Here is an 18,988-nt window from a genome sequence, read left to right on the forward strand (position 1 = left end):
GATGAAATGAAGGCTGTACGCCTTCACAATTTTCCATTGAGACAGAATTCCACCAGTTTAATCAAAGTGAAACATTAGGTACTGTTATGGTCCTTGTACCTTCAGATTTCCTTACTGATAACCCACATACTATCCGTTAACCCATTGCATCATTCACAAGAATAAACAACCTGGGCTCTGCATACAGGAAGCTGAACAAAAAGGAAATAGAAAATATTAGTTTTCATGTATGTATTTTCACTTCTGCACAGTCCAGACTGACATATTTTCACAGATCAAGGTGGTCCTTCAGATGTACCTGTTAAGTTCCCTATGGAGACAAAATGCATATCCTATTTTTAAAGTCTGAACCTTTTTCATTTAAACCATTACCTCACTCCCACTAAAGGATGGAAATGATGGCCCATAAGGGTAGCAGAAGTCAGACTTTCTTCCCATTCTCTGCTATCATACTGCAATATTGAGGGTTGGGTGCTTGTGTAATGCCAAGGATCAGCACGTGTTCAAACATGTACACAGTGGAAGGGACAATGGACAATATACCCATTTACCTGGGGCACAGACTACAAAACTCAGATTTTTTTACTTAATAAGGTAAGTAAGTCTTTCCTCAGTTTCAGTAAAAGGAGGGTGTTAATACCTCTGCTCTCCAGACGTGGAAGCCCTTCCAGACTCTTAGCTTAGCTCCCCGCTTCAGGCACAGAACCACATACCCCTCTTGTTAGGTATGTGTAGATGGGAGAAGGACTCAGTGAACTCCTTCCCAGTGGAAGATGAAAATAATTATTGATGAGCAACAGGTTAGCAATGACAAATTGTAGACTTTGTTCCTACCAGAAAAGAATGAATGTGATTTAGTGTAAGCAGAGGATCCATAATCAAACCAGTTTTATCACTGTGAGTGTCCCAGTTCCAGCGAGGATGGAGTTCACTTCCTTCACAGCAGTGCCATTGAGGCTGTGGCTTGGATTTGTGACTACAATACAGTCACAAACTCACCAGTGCTTTCTCTGTGGCTGCACAATTCTTGCACAGCACCAAGGCTCTCTCCAGAAGACATTTTGTTGCACACTTAATTTTGGCCATAGTATTAAAGACTAATTTTTCAGTCTTTCCAATAAAACTTTAGTGGGTTATTTGGTCCCTAAGTTATTTCAGGGGCTGTTTATGAAATGTGTCACTTACTCTGCTGAAATTATTGCAATAAAAGAATGTAACTGATGGGTTTGTTCTGAAATTCTTTTAAAGATTACCCATCAATAAATCAATAGAGGCAGAAGGTTATTGCTTGGGGCATTTTGGTGGATGTAGGAGAGTTCCTTGACATATAGTGGACAGCAGGCTAAACAGTGAGTCAATGAAGCTGCTGGGAAGGTGAGGAATAGAAGCGCTCTCCCTGGGGGTGTTTGGAGGCTGAGCACTGCTCAGCCTGTACCACATCTGTACCACATCCAGCCCCAACTGTGCTGGGCAGGACCTGTCTTTCCAAGGCCCTCTGTGTGCATGCACTTATTTGACCTCAATCCCATGGAAATCATTAACTTTTCTCCTGAGAAAGCCCAAGACGATCTCATGCTCCCAAAAGTGAAGTTTCTCTGTGCAGCAGGTATTTTTTCCTCTGCTTTCCGTGCTGCCTCAAGAAATAAGCACTTGTGCTTTGAACGCCTCCCCCTTTTCTGATAAAACAGTTTTCCTTAGCTTTAAGATACTTGTCACTCTCACACGATGCTAAATGGAAATACTGTCCTCTGCAAACAAACCCACAACATAGAGACAATGAAATATTGTCTCTCCACAGCACTGGACAGGAGATATTTTTTAAAGCTGCTCCTGCATTGTTTTTTCACTGTAGCTCTGGTGTAAGTCAGCTACAAAGAGGGAAGAGGTGGCAAAAAAGTGAAGCAGCTGAACTCACAGGCGTAGGGAGTTTTCATCTTCTGTCTCTCAGCAGGGTATCTACACTATTATTTTCTGGGGATAACAGTACTCAGAGCTGCTGACACTATTCACAAGTCCACTAGAGAGCAGCTATGCCTCACACTCAGCAAGGCTCTTTTTAAATTCATTTCTCTGACATTTATTGCACTTCACTCAAATGACTAATCAGCCCTGGAAAGCTTTCTCAGTACTAGACTGAGAGGCAATGGAGGTGTGGACTCAGCTGCTCTGATTCATACCTGAGTATGTGAATGCTCAGCCTTGGCACCGAGCTGCTCTTGTTCGTGCACAGTGTCATTCTTGAAGAAATCTTAGCTCATAAGAGAAGAAAAGTAAATCAACACCCTGAAGGTGAAAGTTCCCTTAAATTCCTTCAGTAAGGAATACACAGATTTTTTGGAAAAAGTCTAGAGCAAGAAGCAGCCAAAGGGCATGTCTTTCCAGTCAATGGATAAAATGGGAACAGAAAAATAGCTAAATAAGGCTATTTTACCCCATTTTCAGTAGGTGCAATAAAGTGCTGTGTAGGTCTAAAGAACTATTAAGGCACAGCAGTCCACAGCAAGCCACATTAGGCCATTTTCCACTAACTTATGGAAGACTTTAAGTAACACTGAAGAATGATTTACACTAATGAGAAGACAATGTATCGTATGAAATACAATTTTATATAGAGAAGGCAACTTAATGTATAAAATACTGGCTTCTCCTGACCACCCTCATAGCCTTAATAAAAACATTGAAGTTTTCTTTCTTTAAACATCAAGGAGCAGCATAAATATAAAGACACAGTTTGAATTCTGAAAGTTCCAGTACTTATCTTTTTGTCAGAGAAAAAGGAAACTACTACCTGTCCAAACAGCTGGCAAATCCAGATTCCCTAGCCAGGTAAGTTAATTAAAATTGCCCTGGCTCTGTTAGAAGCAGACAAAAATTATTAAGACAGAAGTTCTTTTACCTTTAACCTACACTGTCCCTGCCCCTTATGAACTGCCTTGAAGTGCCTGGGTAGTTCTACTTTGGCACACTGGCTTACTGACCTTCCTTTTTTATGTCAGATCACTTAACCCTCCTGCATCAAGTAGGAAGGACAAGGACCAACTTCAGCCTTTTTATGCCGAAAGTCTGGTTTTACTTGTGTCCTTTTACAGTTACTTCCTCAGTCCTCCATTTTCTGGAATACTGGTTACTGACTGTATATAATCCTGGCACTCTTTCTCACCTGTGAAAAAACAAAAACTTTTCAGAGCATGTATACTGAATCATAAAGATCTAAGGAAGCACAGAGAATGACTATAAATGTTAGACTGATCACCTAAAAAAGGGAGAGCATCTGATTTTTTAATTTGCCAGAAACCATATGAAGTGGCACAAAACACACTGCAATTACTGAGATGGCTAAGAAAAAAAAGCTCGCTTCAGGTTGGACATTCTACATCAAACAATGAAGAAAGGTTTTTTCCCCAGCTTTTAAAACTATTACAAATAAAACATCATAATTAAATATCACTAATGGAAAATTGAAATGATCATATGAACGTGTCAGCACGGAACATTTTAATATTTCTAGTTATTTATTAGCTTTGACAGAAATTGGCCAAACTTAATTAAATCAATCGGGATATCATGAACAGAGCTGAGAGGGTAAGTTTGTGCACTGAACTCGGTCTAGCAATAAAGAAGAAAACAAGGCAGCTCAGACAACCAGTAAGGAGAGTTTCCATGGCACATGATTATATCAGAGGGTAGAACTGTTTATCTCTGCTCAATTTAAACGCAATTTAAAGTGAAGTGAACGGTGACATTTCTCTCAGTGAGGCCAAATCAGTTGTGCAGAGGGCAATGGCAAGGAAAAGAGACAAGAAAAAATCTACAGGGTCTAATGCTTCTCTGCCACACTCTGCATTTTCCCAGCACCTTTGAAAACAATGTTCTTTAACCTTTCCCTGCAGATCCGCCACAAATGGTGTTTGAAAGCACATCAGCCTCCTTTGATCTCCGGGTATTGTTTTGGAAATTACATCTTTGTCTCCTTTTTTCTTCAGGCCGTTTCTGAGATTCTCATGAGTTTTCCTGTTCTCAGGTTTAATGTTTCCATTTCCCTTCACGTTTTTGCCCTTTATGCAGCAGTATCAAGTACAATTATTTTGCATCCTTTGGAGTGCCATCAGCATCTCTTCTGACTTCTCAGCTGTTCCCTCAACATCAGGGTCCAAACCTGCAGAAGGCGAGATTTAAGGGATGCAACTATCCTGGGAGGTTTAGGTACCAAGTAAAAGAAGCATTGACAGAGTTTTTCCATGGGTTGAATAACAAAGTAATTATGTAATCCTTATGATAATCAGAAGAGGAGGATCCAGGAGTGGAAACTGAGCTATATGGGAAGGAATTATGAATCCTATGATATTGCTTCTAGGTAAAGTCTGGGTGCTTCAAAAGAAAGCTAACCCTTGGTTATCTGCCTACCTGCATATCTTGCAGTGATAATGGGAAAAATGTGATTTTCAAAAGCCTCCATTGTTCTAGGCTAGGATCTTCAGTGCCTCCTTGTTTGCCTTTTGGTTTCCCTCGAGTTAGTTCAGAGAAATAGCACTGTCCTGCTCAAGGGATGGGTATCAATTGTAAAATCTGCAAGAAGCTCTTAAGTAACAGACAAGAAAAATGTCCTTGTCCAGAAGAGTATTTTTGAGACCAATTGTACTCTTTTCTTGTATATTCATCTACAGATGTAGTCATCATGTTTACTACCTCAGGTTTCTGAAAAGAAAACACAAGCAGGACAAGACACCTTAATTTTCCAAAGGTACAATGTTAGAGTAATACTTTTGGTTATTTTTTTTCCTTGAAAAGGAACTCTCCTGAGAGGACCAATGAGATAGTAATAGGGAATTAAAATCTATGGTCTTCTATTGATGTTTCGATACGGAAATTACTGAAAATTATTAAGATGAATCTTGCAGTCACCCCTCTGAAATAGCTAAGTGGGTGATCACACTTTCAATCTTTATTCACACAGAAGTCATTGACTAATGTTTTCGGACAGATTTTGGTACTCCCACAAACACATTAAGTAATTCTTTTCACACAAATAGTAATTTCATTTATATTTCAGCAAGAAACTTTGTTATATTACTTTGAATGTTATTTTTCTTCTCCTCTGTTTTCTAGCAAGAGGTCTTTGCTCCTTTTTAATACATTCCCATAGGTTCACTCAGAGGGAATGGCGTACACGCTTCTGGGAACTTGTGTGGCAGAGGCAAAACTGCTGTTGTTGAAAACTCAAAAGTTTGGGCAGTCACTGGTCCTGAGAGTGAAGGGAATGGGATTTGCCACTATTAGAGGCTCAGGTGTCCTGTATTGCTACAGCTCAGCTTTCTGGGAAGTTACAGGATGGGAGGCACTCACCAGAGCAGAAGGGAGGAGAGTTAGGGAAGGAATGAAGGCTCATACAGGTGAGTCCATGGCTCTCCTGGCTCCAGTTAAGTGATGATTCTGTGATCCTGTGAATCAATTCACTGAACTCTGCATGGAACTCAACTACAAAAGAAAAAAAGCAAATAACTGATCAACGATTCAATTATGTTTTGCTGTGATTGATACTACTTCTGCTGCAGCTCCCTCTCTGTCCTACCTTCACATTCTTTAGTTTTGGATTTACCTTACATGTAAATTTATTTATTTAGGCCACCTGAAAGACTACAGATACTGCTGGTTACCTTAAATGGTACCAGTACTATAGTTTATTCTAAATTACCTTACTTAGCTGTTTGGGGTTTTTTATATCAAATTCTCAGGTGGAAGATTTTTATTTTATAAGTCCTCTGTCATTTCCCACATTTACTTACTCTATTTGTCTCCACACTTGTGGAGAATGCTTTCCTCTCACATCTGGCTCTCTGTATTTAATTTAATATTTCCTTCCTAGACCTTAATCATAACCAAGAGTATCTTGATTTGTCTCGCTTTTTGAGGTCAAAACATGCTCACAGTGCATCTTAAAACATTTCCATTACTGTTTCCACTGAATGCAAGGAAAATATGTTGACTTCATTAAAAAAAAAGAATAAAATTGAACCAGAGATAATTTTCATAAATTAGATGTACAGATTTCACAGCTCAGAAACAAGGATGTCGAACGTGTCCAGCCTATACAGCCTCCTACACAGAAACCGCAAGGTTTCAACGACAAGTCACTGAAACCACAGCATTCAGCTTTTTATCCAAGGCAACCTCTACCCAACGGGTGCTGCTGCCTTGGTGTGCTGACTGCTCACACAGTAGTTTTTTCAAAGTTCGCTTAAGGTGCTGACCTGTGAAGAGAAATGAAACTCATCATGCAAACAACTGTGCTATACAGCTTCTCAAATCTGTATGTGTGTGCACATAACAGATAAACCTGCATGCACCGGCACACACATTCCTACGTTAGATACGTCTAGTTAGAGATGAAGACAGAGACATCTGGAAAAAAAGGTCATTACAAAAAGCTGTTTTTACAAAGTTACTAGCTTGAAGTTTTATCTGTTAAGAATAGCATGAGCTAGCCACCTCAGCAGACTTTAACCTTCTGTAAACAACTAAATAGCAGATCTATTTATGAAGTTAAAAGTCGTAACAAAGAGCATTACATTCACAGAGCAATTAATGTATGAGAAACAGAATAGTATTCCTATTTAAGAGAATTCCAGATGGGTATAGCTACTTCTGCAGCAAGGCTTTTATTGATAAAACTGCCTGAAAAGTAACAACAAATCCTGCTTGCACAATACCATCATACCTACAGGAGTCTTAAATGTAGACCAGGGTGCAGAGTTAAGATTCCCCTAAATACTCTTCCATCAAATGATTCTGCCTGAATGCTGTCTGCACTGGCACCAGATTGCTGTTCGTGGAACAATGATGCTGAGTGAGAGCCACTGGCCCCCTCAGCCTCGCGTGCTAAGGAGGCACTTGTTGCGTAGGCGATCACAGTTGGGTTCAGTAGTAAAGGCAGTAGAAGGGGAGTTTTGGACTTCTGGCAACTCATTTCTATTTGCAAATCTGTCAGGTGTGCTAAGGAGAAAGTAGGGTTGATAGTGAAATGATTGCAATCAAAACAAAGCTAAACAAACAAGCTCTCAAGGCCTTTGCAAGAGGGATTTCACTTTAATGACCCAAGGCCCTGTAACAGAGGTTCCTCAGATGCTGACAAACTGTGACACAGAGTAGCAGTGACCTGAGGAGAAGGTTCTTTAAATGGCTTTGCAGCTGAAGAAAAAACCTGCATTACTACACCCTGAGAACTGCAAAGGTGGCTTCTGCCTCAGCCTTCTCTTAGGCTACACAGTGTGACACCAAAGCCTCTTCTCCACTGCAGGAGCTGAAGTACAGCACATCTGGTGGCTGATCCAGTGGTCTACAGCACGCACAGGGGTGGTGCTCAGGGCAAGCTGAGGAGTTGGTGTGCAAGCAGGGACATGGAGTCACTCCAAAGGGAGGCTGCATCCTCCAGTGCAATGTCACACTGCTCCTCTGTCCTCACTACTTCTTGCTGTGCCACAGGAGCCCCAGCACCGTAAGACAGGACATCGTCCCTGGGAAGACACAAAAGAAAGGGCAGGAGAACAACGTGACTGAGTTTATAAGATTTGGAATCAACACTATCATTAAAAATAATTCTAATAGAAACAGTGTATAAACAGTAAACACACATACATAGATGAAGGAGAGTACGATCTGTAGTATTGTGGTAGTACCTGAGAACCAGAAAGCAGAACTAGTTAGAAATAAGTAGCATTCAGTCATCTGCCAGCAATAACCATAATAAAAAGGAGAGATTTGCATCTTATTTTGAAGATACAGTTATATAGAATGTATTAATAAGGCAAAATCAGGACAGATCTGCTGAAGGAGGGAAAAGGGGCCATAGCCCCTCAGCGGCTGTGCCCTGTATTCAGCTTTAGACTGTGTAAGAGGGGAACAACTGCACTGCTGTGGAGATCCCACACCAGCACAGCAGCCTCATGAAATGCATCAAACCTTTAATTCTGTTATCAAACTCAAGCTGCAGTGTCATGCTGATCACCATGCAAGGCATGACAGGATAAAGGGAGCCCCAGCTGCCAGTGGAATGCTACCTATGTAGCGCATTCCCACGGGCTGCAGTAGACTGTGCACATCCATCTTGAGCCTATAATGCTTTGCAGGTTATCTGGTTTGTACTACTGATGTTGTAGCACAGAAGTGACTCTCTTCTGACTTCTGTTCCTTCTGTTCATTAATATTAGTAAATTAAAAAAGCAAGCATTTTGCATTGTGCCCATTCTGCATCCTCCATTCACAGTCCAACACCTGCATGTATCTCTTCTGATTTTTCTTTCTCAACATTTAGGATGAACATGATACACACACTGTTGGGTTTCAGCACTACCACATCCCTGCCTTTCACACTGTAGGCCTGTGTCTTAGTGGAATCATTGGGAAATGTGTTGGGAATGTTGGGAAACAGACAACACTTCTGTGGTAGAAAGGCTGTGGGCCATCCTTCACAAGGAGACCTGCAGACCTGCCATGCATCAAACCCCTGAGCAGCAGAAGTCCTGGCTGCCGCACAGAGCAGGAGCAATGACTCGTCTCACTCATTGCCCCAACCTCTCCCCTCCTGTGGCTTTCAGCTGAGCAACTCCTTTCTGCCCTCAAATTTTTAAGAGAACTGTGGTAGCTGAACATCCTGTCAGCTGCTGCCTTGTCCTCTGAACGTGGCTGTCCTCTGGTAGTGGGGAAAGATTATGAGCACTACTGCAATGCTAACAAGAATGAAGCTCTCTGTAAAAGCTGGAACACAGCCCAGGCACAGCTCTAAGCTCTTAGTTACAGAAATCAAACTGTTCAGGCCTTATGCAGGAGTTTTTAGCTGAGATATGAAAGGAACTGCATGATGTGGATGCCTGCAGTGGCAGAAGACTACACTTGGTGACCCAGGGAGGCTTCTTCCATCCTACATTCAGAGAAAGGTGTGACCCAGGAGGTGGGAGGCTGCTCCCAGCACTAAAGGAGACTTAAAAGGATGTGCCCACAAGAGGACAGTTCTGAATATCTGGCACTGTGCAGGGTCGGTCTAAGCTTGTCTCAGGCTCTGGGTGTTAACAGGAAGTTTTCTCAGTACAGTTTGTTATCAGTGGTTGGGAAGAACACAAATATATTGAACTATGTGCCTAAAAAGGATTACTGGGTTTACCTAGGAGCAGGATGGGAAAGAAATCAGCTACAAGTTAACTCTGGAGGAACATTATGGAGAATGTAAATGGTTTTATATTGTTGCCTAGTAATATTTTAGTACCTATGTCTCCCCATTCAGAGTTATATTTACTCTGCTTGTTATTGCAAATACAAGTTAAGAATAGATTTTGTCCCAGGTTAGGTTTTCCCTCTTCAAAGCAAAGTTAAAAGACCAAAGAATTATACCAAAGTTTATAATAGGAAAATAAGATTGCAAGGGGGTAGAACTAACTTACAAAGTTGTCAGAAATATTTCAAAGACTAGTTTTTCTAAATCTGTTTTACAGGAATCTTCCTCCTAAGTCTCCCATTTTCCAGCATAACTCTCTCCCCTCTTTTCCTACAATCCCCCCAAGTCACAGATAGTACACACACAAAATTTCACAGACCTAAGTTATAAAAATTCTTTGAAAGCAGCCCTGTACATTACAGAGTTTTTTGGCTGAGCCATAGCAATGACTAAGCCATGGGAAAAGCCTCCATTCAGCTCTCCTGTAAAGGAAAATGTGGGTGGGGGAACCGGGCTTTCGGGGTCGAAGTCATGCATCTCTTGGGTGGCACCGTAGCAAAGAGGAAAGAGGAGGATTCGGCCTGGCAGGGCTGGGCTGGGAGGTTTCTCACATTTCCACTTCTCAGCCATCCCTGTGGGGCTGAGCCGGCGACAACGTGAATGAGGGTGTCATTGTTTGACTCAGCATGTTCCTAAGCCACAAGAGAGAGGTGACGTATATAAAAAACTTGCTGCTCACTCTTATCTGATAAGAGGGATATCAAGGAGTTTTCTCCACTGCCTAGACAATAGAGGAAGTCCTCCTTTGTCCTTGCATTTCACTTTCTCTGTTATAATGCCTTCCTTGAAGCAATTATTGTGGCCTTACAGCCTCTAACGCAAACCAGAAGACTATACAGCAGTTTTAGAGACCTGATATGCAAACACAAGCTACCACATTGTCAAATGCCCATTGTTTAACTTCCCATTTACTCCACCAGCTTTAAAACCGATCTCTGATCTAACTGATTTAATTTGGAGTAGCTCAGACAGAGCCATCTCACCTCCCATGATTTTGGTGGAGATCTGCCTCTGTCCCTTCAAGTCCTGTGCTTCTGAAAACACAGATTTTTTTTGTCATATTTTTTTGTCATATTACACATCCAAATGAAAAGTTCCCAACCTATCAACCAAATAAAGATGCATAACGGGCTGACAGTGCAAGCACAACCACCTACTGGAGCTGGGCTCAAAGAGGTTTCCCAAAAGAATCCACAGTTGAAATACTGACAATAAGAAGTAAAAGCAAGCATTATCACCAGCCTGTTTCTTTACTATGAACACTTCCACCAGCAAGTCAAAAAGTGGATTAAGGATAAATGAATATTCATCCACGTTACCACACCACAACCTACAGAAAAGTTATGGTAAAGAGGAGCAGAGCCAAGTACCCTCTTCATGTAAAGAACACCACTATTGGAAATAATCTCTCCATGTTCTCAGCAGCCTCAGGGAGCTGTTGGATAACAGACAAAAAAAGTTTTACAAAGCGTCACAGGAATGGGATGGAGGGAGGAGGGATAAAAAGAAGTACTGGTGACCATGTGGTTGCTCAAACCAAAGATGCTGTTGATTTCCTTTAATGAACCTTAGCTATAAATTAACAGTCATTTCAAATAAAACCTACTGAGATCCTCTGTGCCGCACAGTGCAGCTGTGCTGCTTATCTAACACTATTTCACAACACATCTATAGAAAAAAAAGATTAAAAAATCATCACACTCCCTTTTCTTCAGGAAATAAAATTTCAGACTATGTGATAGAAGAAAGTATTTTTTTTCTTACTTGTTTCAGTTCTCATTTTTCAGGATTTCTGTTCTACTGGGTGTGACTAGCTACCCCTTTCACCATGAGAGGTTGTGTGTGCGCATGCATGAGACCCTGTGTGCCATACGTGTACCTACATACACCTGTAAAATCCATTCCTTTAAGCTATTCATTTTCTGAAAGAAGAAAAATTACTTAAGTATATAAACAGCATAGAGTAAATAATTGTTTGTGCACAGAAAACAAACGTGCCAGAGTATGTCACATACAGCTCTCACCAGTTTAAGCACTCATTTTTAAATGAACAATGAACAAGTGACCCAGACTGACAGCCCAGATTCACCCACCAGACAGATGCAGGTGCATTTGATACAATGTCAGCATATTACACAGATTACCACACACCCAGCTGCTGTCCAAACTCTGTGTAGATTTTGTAAAGCATCTCCAAAACCATCTGGAATCTTCAGATTTTCAGAGACAGATTTAATTTGAAAGACACATGACCATCTTTTTATTCCCCACAGTGAAAGTGCCCAAGTGACTTTAACTGCCTTCTGCTAATTCCAAACAGGAACCTTTTAATGGTATTGATAATAATTAATTAATGATAATATGTAAGAGGCATTTAAAGTTGGTTTTTTCCTCTTTGTGATAAAATACTACAATCAGTGATTTTAAAATCAACTGATTCCTAGAGCTGGCAGCCCAGTAAGTCCCTATCCCTGCAGAGACTTTTGTATGGATTTCACCCAGAACAAGTGCACTTCTAGATTCCCAAGAGAATTCTCAGGTCTCAGTATCACATCTTCTTTGAAGAGAATAAACTCTGAAACTAACCTTGAACCTAGCTGCTGAAGGATGTAATTGAATGTGTTTAGCTGTCACAAGTAATAGTGTCCCTTGGGACTGACTCACCAGGATTTAGTCCCTGCTCTTCCAGTATTGCTCCCATCTTGGTAATGGGCGTCATTCAGGGATTCATCTCTCCCAGAACAATGTCTCTCCCTGCAACCTTCACCCCCAGTGGATATGCCCTCCACAATGGTGTTAATGAATCTGCTACTGGTTCCAAGTAAGTATAAAGCAGATCTCAGCTGATTTAAATGCTAAGATGAGCTTTTACTCACAGCTCTAACAGAATCCAAGCTGGGAATGAAAAAGCCAAGGTTCATAGATGTCAGGAGGAACCAGCTAACATTCCTTGGAGCCCTAAAGTAAGATAAATACATTTACATTTTGAAAGAAGTCCTGTCGTATTTCTCCAGAACAGTACAGAAGAGCTGCAGATGGACTGAAGAGATTCGTTGCTGTATGACACAGGAAAAAAAATGCAGAATCTTTGTTTACCTCGGCCTGTGGTTTCTAAGTACCAACTTTTTAGTACGTTCATTTCTTGACTCAAAGTGAAAATGGGAATTCACCCTTTTCTCTTCTTTTCCTGTCCAATGTGCAGATCGGGCACATTTTCTTTCACTCCATCAATCCCTGTCCCCCCACGCACAAGGTCGCGTACAGGCATCTAGCCAGTGGAAAAGAAAAAAGGGTTACTCATTAATCCATTCTACAAAGCTTTCCAAACTGAAATGGGTGGGTTCTCCATCTCCAGCAGGGAGCAATATATAGGTAGGTGCAGAGCATACCTGAGCACAGCTCAAACTGGAGTGTTACACTTGAACAGCACAACTTTGCTCCCAGCACATTTTAAAACAGAACCTATCAGGATGAAGAGGATGATTATTTTCTGCATGCTTTTCTTCTGCTCCAGTATGGTGCTGACTGCAGCTTCACCCAGAACAGCGAAATACAAACAGATTCTCAAAACAATTGAGCAATTAGAAACCATGGTGAAAGATAAGGTAAGTGACGGTATTTGTCATAATATTGAAATTTCTTTTGAGCATTATGTATTGCTTAGTACATATCTTGTGATGGACACCACTTTCAAATGTTAAAACTTTTCTAACTTAGATTTGTTTTATTTTAGGATGCTGAATTCCTGCATACACCAGAAAACACTGTGGTGAGACTGCTTTAACATTTTTTTCCTATTTATATCAATTTGATTTTGTATGGGTTTATTCCATTGACAAATGGCAGATGTCTTCTTCTTCACGTCTCTGACCTAGTACTCTTAATGCAAGCTAGACTGAATAAGAAAATACTTCATAAAAGTTCCTTTTTTCTTGATGTTTAATGGCAAAAGTGTTTCTATTTTGGCATCTCAATTACTATTTTGCTATTGTATGTGTACCATAACCCACCAATAGATCCAGAGCTGCACATATTCCATTTACTCAAGGAATACTGCTACAAGTGAGGATTCATACAAGAGCCAGAGCAGCAGCAGTGCTTTTGGGGATGCAGGTATTTGGAGTGGAAGTGCCTTCAGCTGCCATGAGCTCCAGCATGGCTGAGCTGACCCCCTTGCCTCCCAGTGCAGCTAAATGCCAAGAGTGGCACTGCAAGGCCATGTCACAGAGTGCTTCCTCTCATCTGCAGTCACACTGCTCTCTCTGAGACTATCTGTGCAGGGGTTGTGCTATCAACGGGAAGACAAAACTGCATCTGCAAATATTGTCTCTTCAGATTATAACTAGTTAAAATACAAGAGCAGCTGCCAGTGAATCACTTTTTAATACAGATACTTCTTTATACATCATTTAGTGCTGACATTTGGCATCTTCCAAGGTTAAGAACTTCTGATATACAGTAGCAGTCACCAAGCCTCTGCATTCTCCAAAGTGCCAGGATGCAGGATGTACTGTGAAATTAAATGCCAACCACAGTAACATCATGTCTTAAAAGCTTAGAGGGCAACTACATCCTACTTTGATAATCCCCCAACATGCAACTAAGGTCTAGAGCAACCTGTGGCTATCTAATATTATACTTGTATTATCAGCTGTCTTAAATTTTTGAGCCCTAGCAACTATTTCGTAGCACAAACAATTTTGATTGACATATAAAAATGATCACTATGCATTACGACTCTGTAAAGCTGCAAGCATTCTTCAAAATTTATCTACTCAGGACTGTAAACTCCCTTGCAAAGCAACTACAAGAAGAAAGGAAAAAAAACTCACCTCATTTCACACAGGTTTTGGTTAGCCTCCTCCTAGGCTTTACAGCTGGGTGCATGTTTTACGGGCCAAAAAATATACAGAAACATGGCCAAAGCAGACACGTTTCTTCACATTGCTAGAAACAACTGCAGTGCACAGACTCATTGCTGGACTTTTTTCACTAACACTCTTTCTAACTTGTGGTGTCAAAGTGAAAAGGAGGAGGTTATTAGCTGTCATTTTACTCCAGTGTTTGCCGCTGGCTCTGAAACTAAGCAAATACAACTAGCGACTAACTGCTTAGTGAGGTTGTTGGGGTTTTTTTCTTAAAAAAAGTCATGCTCACCTCAGGAAGGAAGACAGCAGTTCACTTGCAGCTTAGGGCTTTACTGGCTGATTCTGGGAGGTCCTAAGTGCCTCTGCTGAATACTAGAGAAGATGGAGAATTCACATATTTAGAAGGTATTAAGTTGATACAGGTTAAGCTTCTGATGAAAAACATGTAAAAAATATTAGTGTGCTAATAGTAATTATCACCAGCAACCAAATGAACAAACTTGTCATCCTACAGGGTGACTAAGACATGAATTACAGTGTGCCAAAGTGGCACTCAGGGTGATTAGGTGCCATCACACCCTAGTGAAACTCAATTTAATAAAAAGTCACTCATATAACTGCATTTCAAGTATCAAAATATTTGAAATTATTTTATTATAACCTGCTCATGCCAGATTCGTATTTGGTATTGGATATTCAAAGAGAAAACTACCTATTATAACATTCAGAATCAGGTGGTTTATCCCTATCTGTTCTGGCTTCCTTGAGATTCCTTTGCGTGGACTCTTAGTCCCCATTCAATCCCACACAATTTCCTTGTACCCTCAACAATGAAGTATTCTTTCCTTTGAATAAAGAGAGGTAAGTGGACATCAACTCAAGGGATAACAGGCTGAGGCTGACAATACAGTGTTAAGGCTGAGGTGATTCCAGCCTGGAGGGCAAATGAGCTCTCTTGCTGGTGATTGGCACTGCAGCTGAAGTGGCATTCAGAGACACGATTCTGATGTACCCCGGATCCATATCTAACCCTGCTGATCACTAATTCCAGAAGTGAGGGCTCTATGGGCTCATCTGTAAAGTTAGTTTGAGTCAGATGCAGAGTACTGCTGCCAACTGCCTCTGATACAAATATTTTACATGTTTCTAGCTCCCCTCAGACATTTCCAATGGTCTGTGCCCTTTCATGCCTCATCCTCAAAGTGCTCAGCCTGTGACAACACGCCGGGCCCCACAATCCCTGTGGTGCCCTGACCGTTGGCTGCCTCAGCTACAACTGACAGCTCAGCAAAACAGAAAAGGCAGCACAGATGAGAAATGCTTGTTTCTCAGCTCAGCACGGATGAGACCGAAAACGTTTTCAGTTTCAGCTGGAAAATCAATCTCTTTAAAAGACGAGTAGTTTTTTTTTTCCAGTAAGCACGGCCGGTTACGGTAAAGATGCTTGAAACTAACATAAACGTGTGGCTTTTAAGGAAAATAGAATGTTTTATCTGACCAACATAGAATGTTGCTAGTAAAATTTGCTACAAGCAACATCCCTGAAGGCAGCCTTGTCCTTGCCCGAGCAGCAAACTGCAGCAACATCTCATAAGGCAGATGAGACTCAGCTTGGGTAGCAGTAGGTATGCAAAACAGGGACGATGGCTTTGGAGCCTTTCTAATACGTGTAAATCAGCAGCTCTAAATGCTTCCTTCTTTGGAAAACAGGAAGCAACTTAGAAATTGGCTTCATTAAACATTGCTTTTCCTTCTCTGTTGACTATTAGGTTAGTTTTGGGGATAGTTTCTATATCATTTCTGATGCTATTGTGTAAGAACATTTCAATAGTATTTGAAAACAGGCAGTTCTACATCAATTATAATTATTGACTAGGCAATATTAAAAAGGGAACAAAAATTAGGAAGAGAAAAATTATATTCCCACACGTAGCACTGAGAGATATTTGCAATTTTTAAAAAATAAAATGCTTGTGCTTTAGTAGGTGAAAACCTACTACACGTAACTGATCTACTCTTCAGGAATGTTTTCTTTCAAATGCTGCCATGATTAATAGCCAAGTGGACATTCATTTTGTTAAGAAATACGTAAGTAATTATGCAAGAACAGGCAAAGTAAAGCTTCAAGATCTCTTGCATATGTAAAAGTAACTTTAAAAAAATAAAATAAAAAGGTACAGTTGAATATTCTCAGTTAATATCCTGGATACCTTCTTTTGCACATGGACCACAACTTAATGCATGCAGGAAAAAGCGCTGCAACATTAACTTTAAAACAGCTCCTTCTTTTCCTGTCCTAGGAGGGATGCCTGTACACAGCTGTGACCTGCTTCAAGAAGGGCATCCAGAAATTAAAACCAGTGAGCAGCCAGGAGAATACAAAGTTCAAAAAAGCCATTAGACTCATGAACAAATTCACCTACGGAGACCCTGGAGAGGTAGGATTTCCTCACAGTGCTCATAATCGTGATCATTGCTCCTTATTTTCTCTAGCAGATGCCCCCTGCAATGGGGGAATTGTAGAAAGCAAATCTGTTCAAAAAAGCAATCTGCCTTTCATTACTTGGAAATAAAAAAGCCCAATTTTTGCACTTTTGGGAGAGGCATTCCCTGTGATCCTAGTCAATCGCATGCATGTTCTTGGCAACCACATGATGTGCTGGCAGAAGGACAGGGATCACTGCAAAACAATGTGAATGAAAGCTGTCATTACTAAATTCCTTCCCTTTTGAAAGAGTTTGTGTCTAAGCTTTTCCAGCAAGAAAAGGCATTGATTACAACCCTCTTGATTTTTCAGTGAGAAAGCTTGAGTTTTGATTTAGGATTGTGATGATTTAGAAGTGCCATGATTCTTTTTTATCTTCCAGCAGTGTGAGTCTACATGTGAATCTTATGAGAAGAAAACCCCGAAAGAGTTTTTGAGGGGCTTTGCAAACCTAATGCAAATGGTAAGCAGAGTTGATTCCTCCTGGGTGCTTCCTGACATTTTGCAAACCATCACAGATATCTTTATTTTACATCCTTACTAACAGTGTGTTGTTTTTACAGCTATTCAAGAACTAAAATAAGACACGCCAGAGCTGAAGGCTACTGAAAATCTACTCTTTAAAGCAGACACTATGTTATATTTAAGATGTGAAAAATGTAAATACTTTCCAGTGCTATTATGATGTGTTCTCTGTGTGTGGTAAGTGAAAGCTTCTCCCAAAATATTAAGGAGTCTTATTTGGATGGATATTCATAAGATGGATGCTGTTTTCGAAGTGATTCTAGCCCCACCGTACAGTGAAAATTAAATTCTAATTTCGCAAAAATAGGCTCTTGTAAGGGACTCAACTGTCCCCTTCTGCTGAACTAGAAATACATGAGATGGTTACTTCTGTATTTTTGCTTTGATCTTAACTGAATGCCATGCAAAGATTTCTGCAACTTTTCTAAGAAAATCAACAGAAAAATTATCAGAGGCTTTGAAGCCTCAAAGGAATCTACTTGGACTGATTTCCTTATTTACAATGATACCACACACAGAGATTTATTTATAAGTTCTTTGATTGTATCTTAGCTACCTATGGGAAAATATCCTGTATTTAACTGTCTTCTAAGTACTGGAAAAAACATTTACAAATCATACTGTATGGCTGTGATTAACATCTTGAAGTTAATCAAGCCATGGGTTTCAATAGGGAGAAATGTAACTCACATGCTCTAAGTGGAGATACAGGATTCTGGGGGGAAAATCCTGTTTCAGAAAATGGAATTTTATCTACACTCTCCCAGACTAACATGAAAGATGCAGCAGAGGCATGACTGGCTGGTACAACCAGCCACTACAAAATGTTCAATAAGTAGAGTAATTGATGATTAGTCAGAGTGAAACAGCCCTAATGCATATTGCTCTTTCTCAGAGGACAGCACCCTCATATTCATATACCATTAACACTATTCATGGTCTCTCCTCCTGATTGATTGTAACCGTTTAAGTTTTATTTGCCGTTTTTCCTTTAAAAATCTGTCAAGTTTTTTATTATGTGGAAACCTTCCTGGACAGCTACTGAATCCTGAACATTTCTGTGGGACTATGGCCAGAAACATCGCAGAAATTTTTTTTAATGGAAGTGAGCATCACAGCACTTAAAATTAGTTTCAGCAGCTTAATTATATACCACCATATTCTGCTTGCAGTGATTCTGAACCTCTGGGTTCTTCCATCTGAGCAGTAACTGCTAATTTACCCCAAACAGATATTAGCCCCACATGAGGAAACCGATCTTGGAAAAGAGCATGAACCTTCCAGTAAAAATTAACTTTTCATCTAATTTTCTCTCTACTTAGTAGAAATGTGGTAGAGAGAGGAAACTGGAAAACTGCATCTAATGTTAGGATGGAAAATAACAAGGTTAGTTACCTCCAAAAATAATAAGGCAGTATTAAAAATATTTCCATTCCTACCAATGTCGTCGGCCTAAAGGAAAACTAATACAAAAAGCTTTGCTGCCTCCGCATTTATACTGTCCTGAAACGTAAACCTCCTCAAAAATGTACATCAGAAAGAGGAAGGAAGATCCTCAGGGCAGAACAAACTAAGGGAACTCTCCTTGTTTCTGGTCATGGCCATTTTGATTTAGAGTGTCTTTTTCTTCTCCTTCTCTTTTTCCATTTCAAAACCCGCTTTTCCTCTGTGTAACGTTCTATCTCATACCTCAATGTTTCCACATTATTGCATCAGAATTAACATTCTAAAAAAGAACTACCACTCATATGTAAGCAATCAAAGTACTGAGTTTATATGATGTTCTTTCTGCACCTTCTATCCCCATTTCTCTGACTCACCTACCCATAAAGTCCCTTCATCACC

General features: G+C 40.4%; 1 protein-coding gene and 1 long non-coding RNA gene across 4 annotated transcripts; one reads left to right on the plus strand and one right to left on the minus strand.

Annotated features, from left to right (window-relative positions):
- Positions 1-3,472: 3,472 nt before the first annotated feature.
- On the minus strand, positions 3,473-10,909 carry LOC125326743. 3 transcript variants are annotated; one of them, XR_007203973.1, is made up of 5 exons: positions 7,633-10,909; positions 7,213-7,511; positions 5,344-5,475; positions 5,072-5,242; positions 3,473-4,695 (listed from the first exon to the last, which is right to left on the minus strand). It is a non-coding gene; the product is annotated as an uncharacterized LOC125326743 (long non-coding RNA). The 3 variants fall into 3 exon arrangements; XR_007203974.1 differs by lacking the exons at positions 7,213-7,511; positions 7,633-10,909 and adding an exon at positions 6,720-7,203; XR_007203972.1 differs by lacking the exons at positions 7,213-7,511; positions 7,633-10,909 and adding an exon at positions 6,716-7,203.
- A 1,705-nt stretch (positions 10,910-12,614) lies between these two features.
- Positions 12,615-17,196, plus strand: IL21 (interleukin 21). Its single transcript, XM_048305120.1, has 5 exons — positions 12,615-12,870; positions 12,999-13,034; positions 16,434-16,571; positions 17,001-17,081; positions 17,182-17,196. Exons 1-5 carry the CDS (start codon positions 12,736-12,738, stop codon positions 17,194-17,196), a joined length of 405 nt encoding a protein of 134 aa, XP_048161077.1. The 5' UTR covers positions 12,615-12,735.
- Positions 17,197-18,988: the final 1,792 nt, after the last annotated feature.

The sequence above is a fragment of the Corvus hawaiiensis genome, chromosome 5 (genome assembly GCF_020740725.1).
Source record: "Corvus hawaiiensis isolate bCorHaw1 chromosome 5, bCorHaw1.pri.cur, whole genome shotgun sequence".
NCBI lineage: Eukaryota > Metazoa > Chordata > Aves > Passeriformes > Corvidae > Corvus > Corvus hawaiiensis.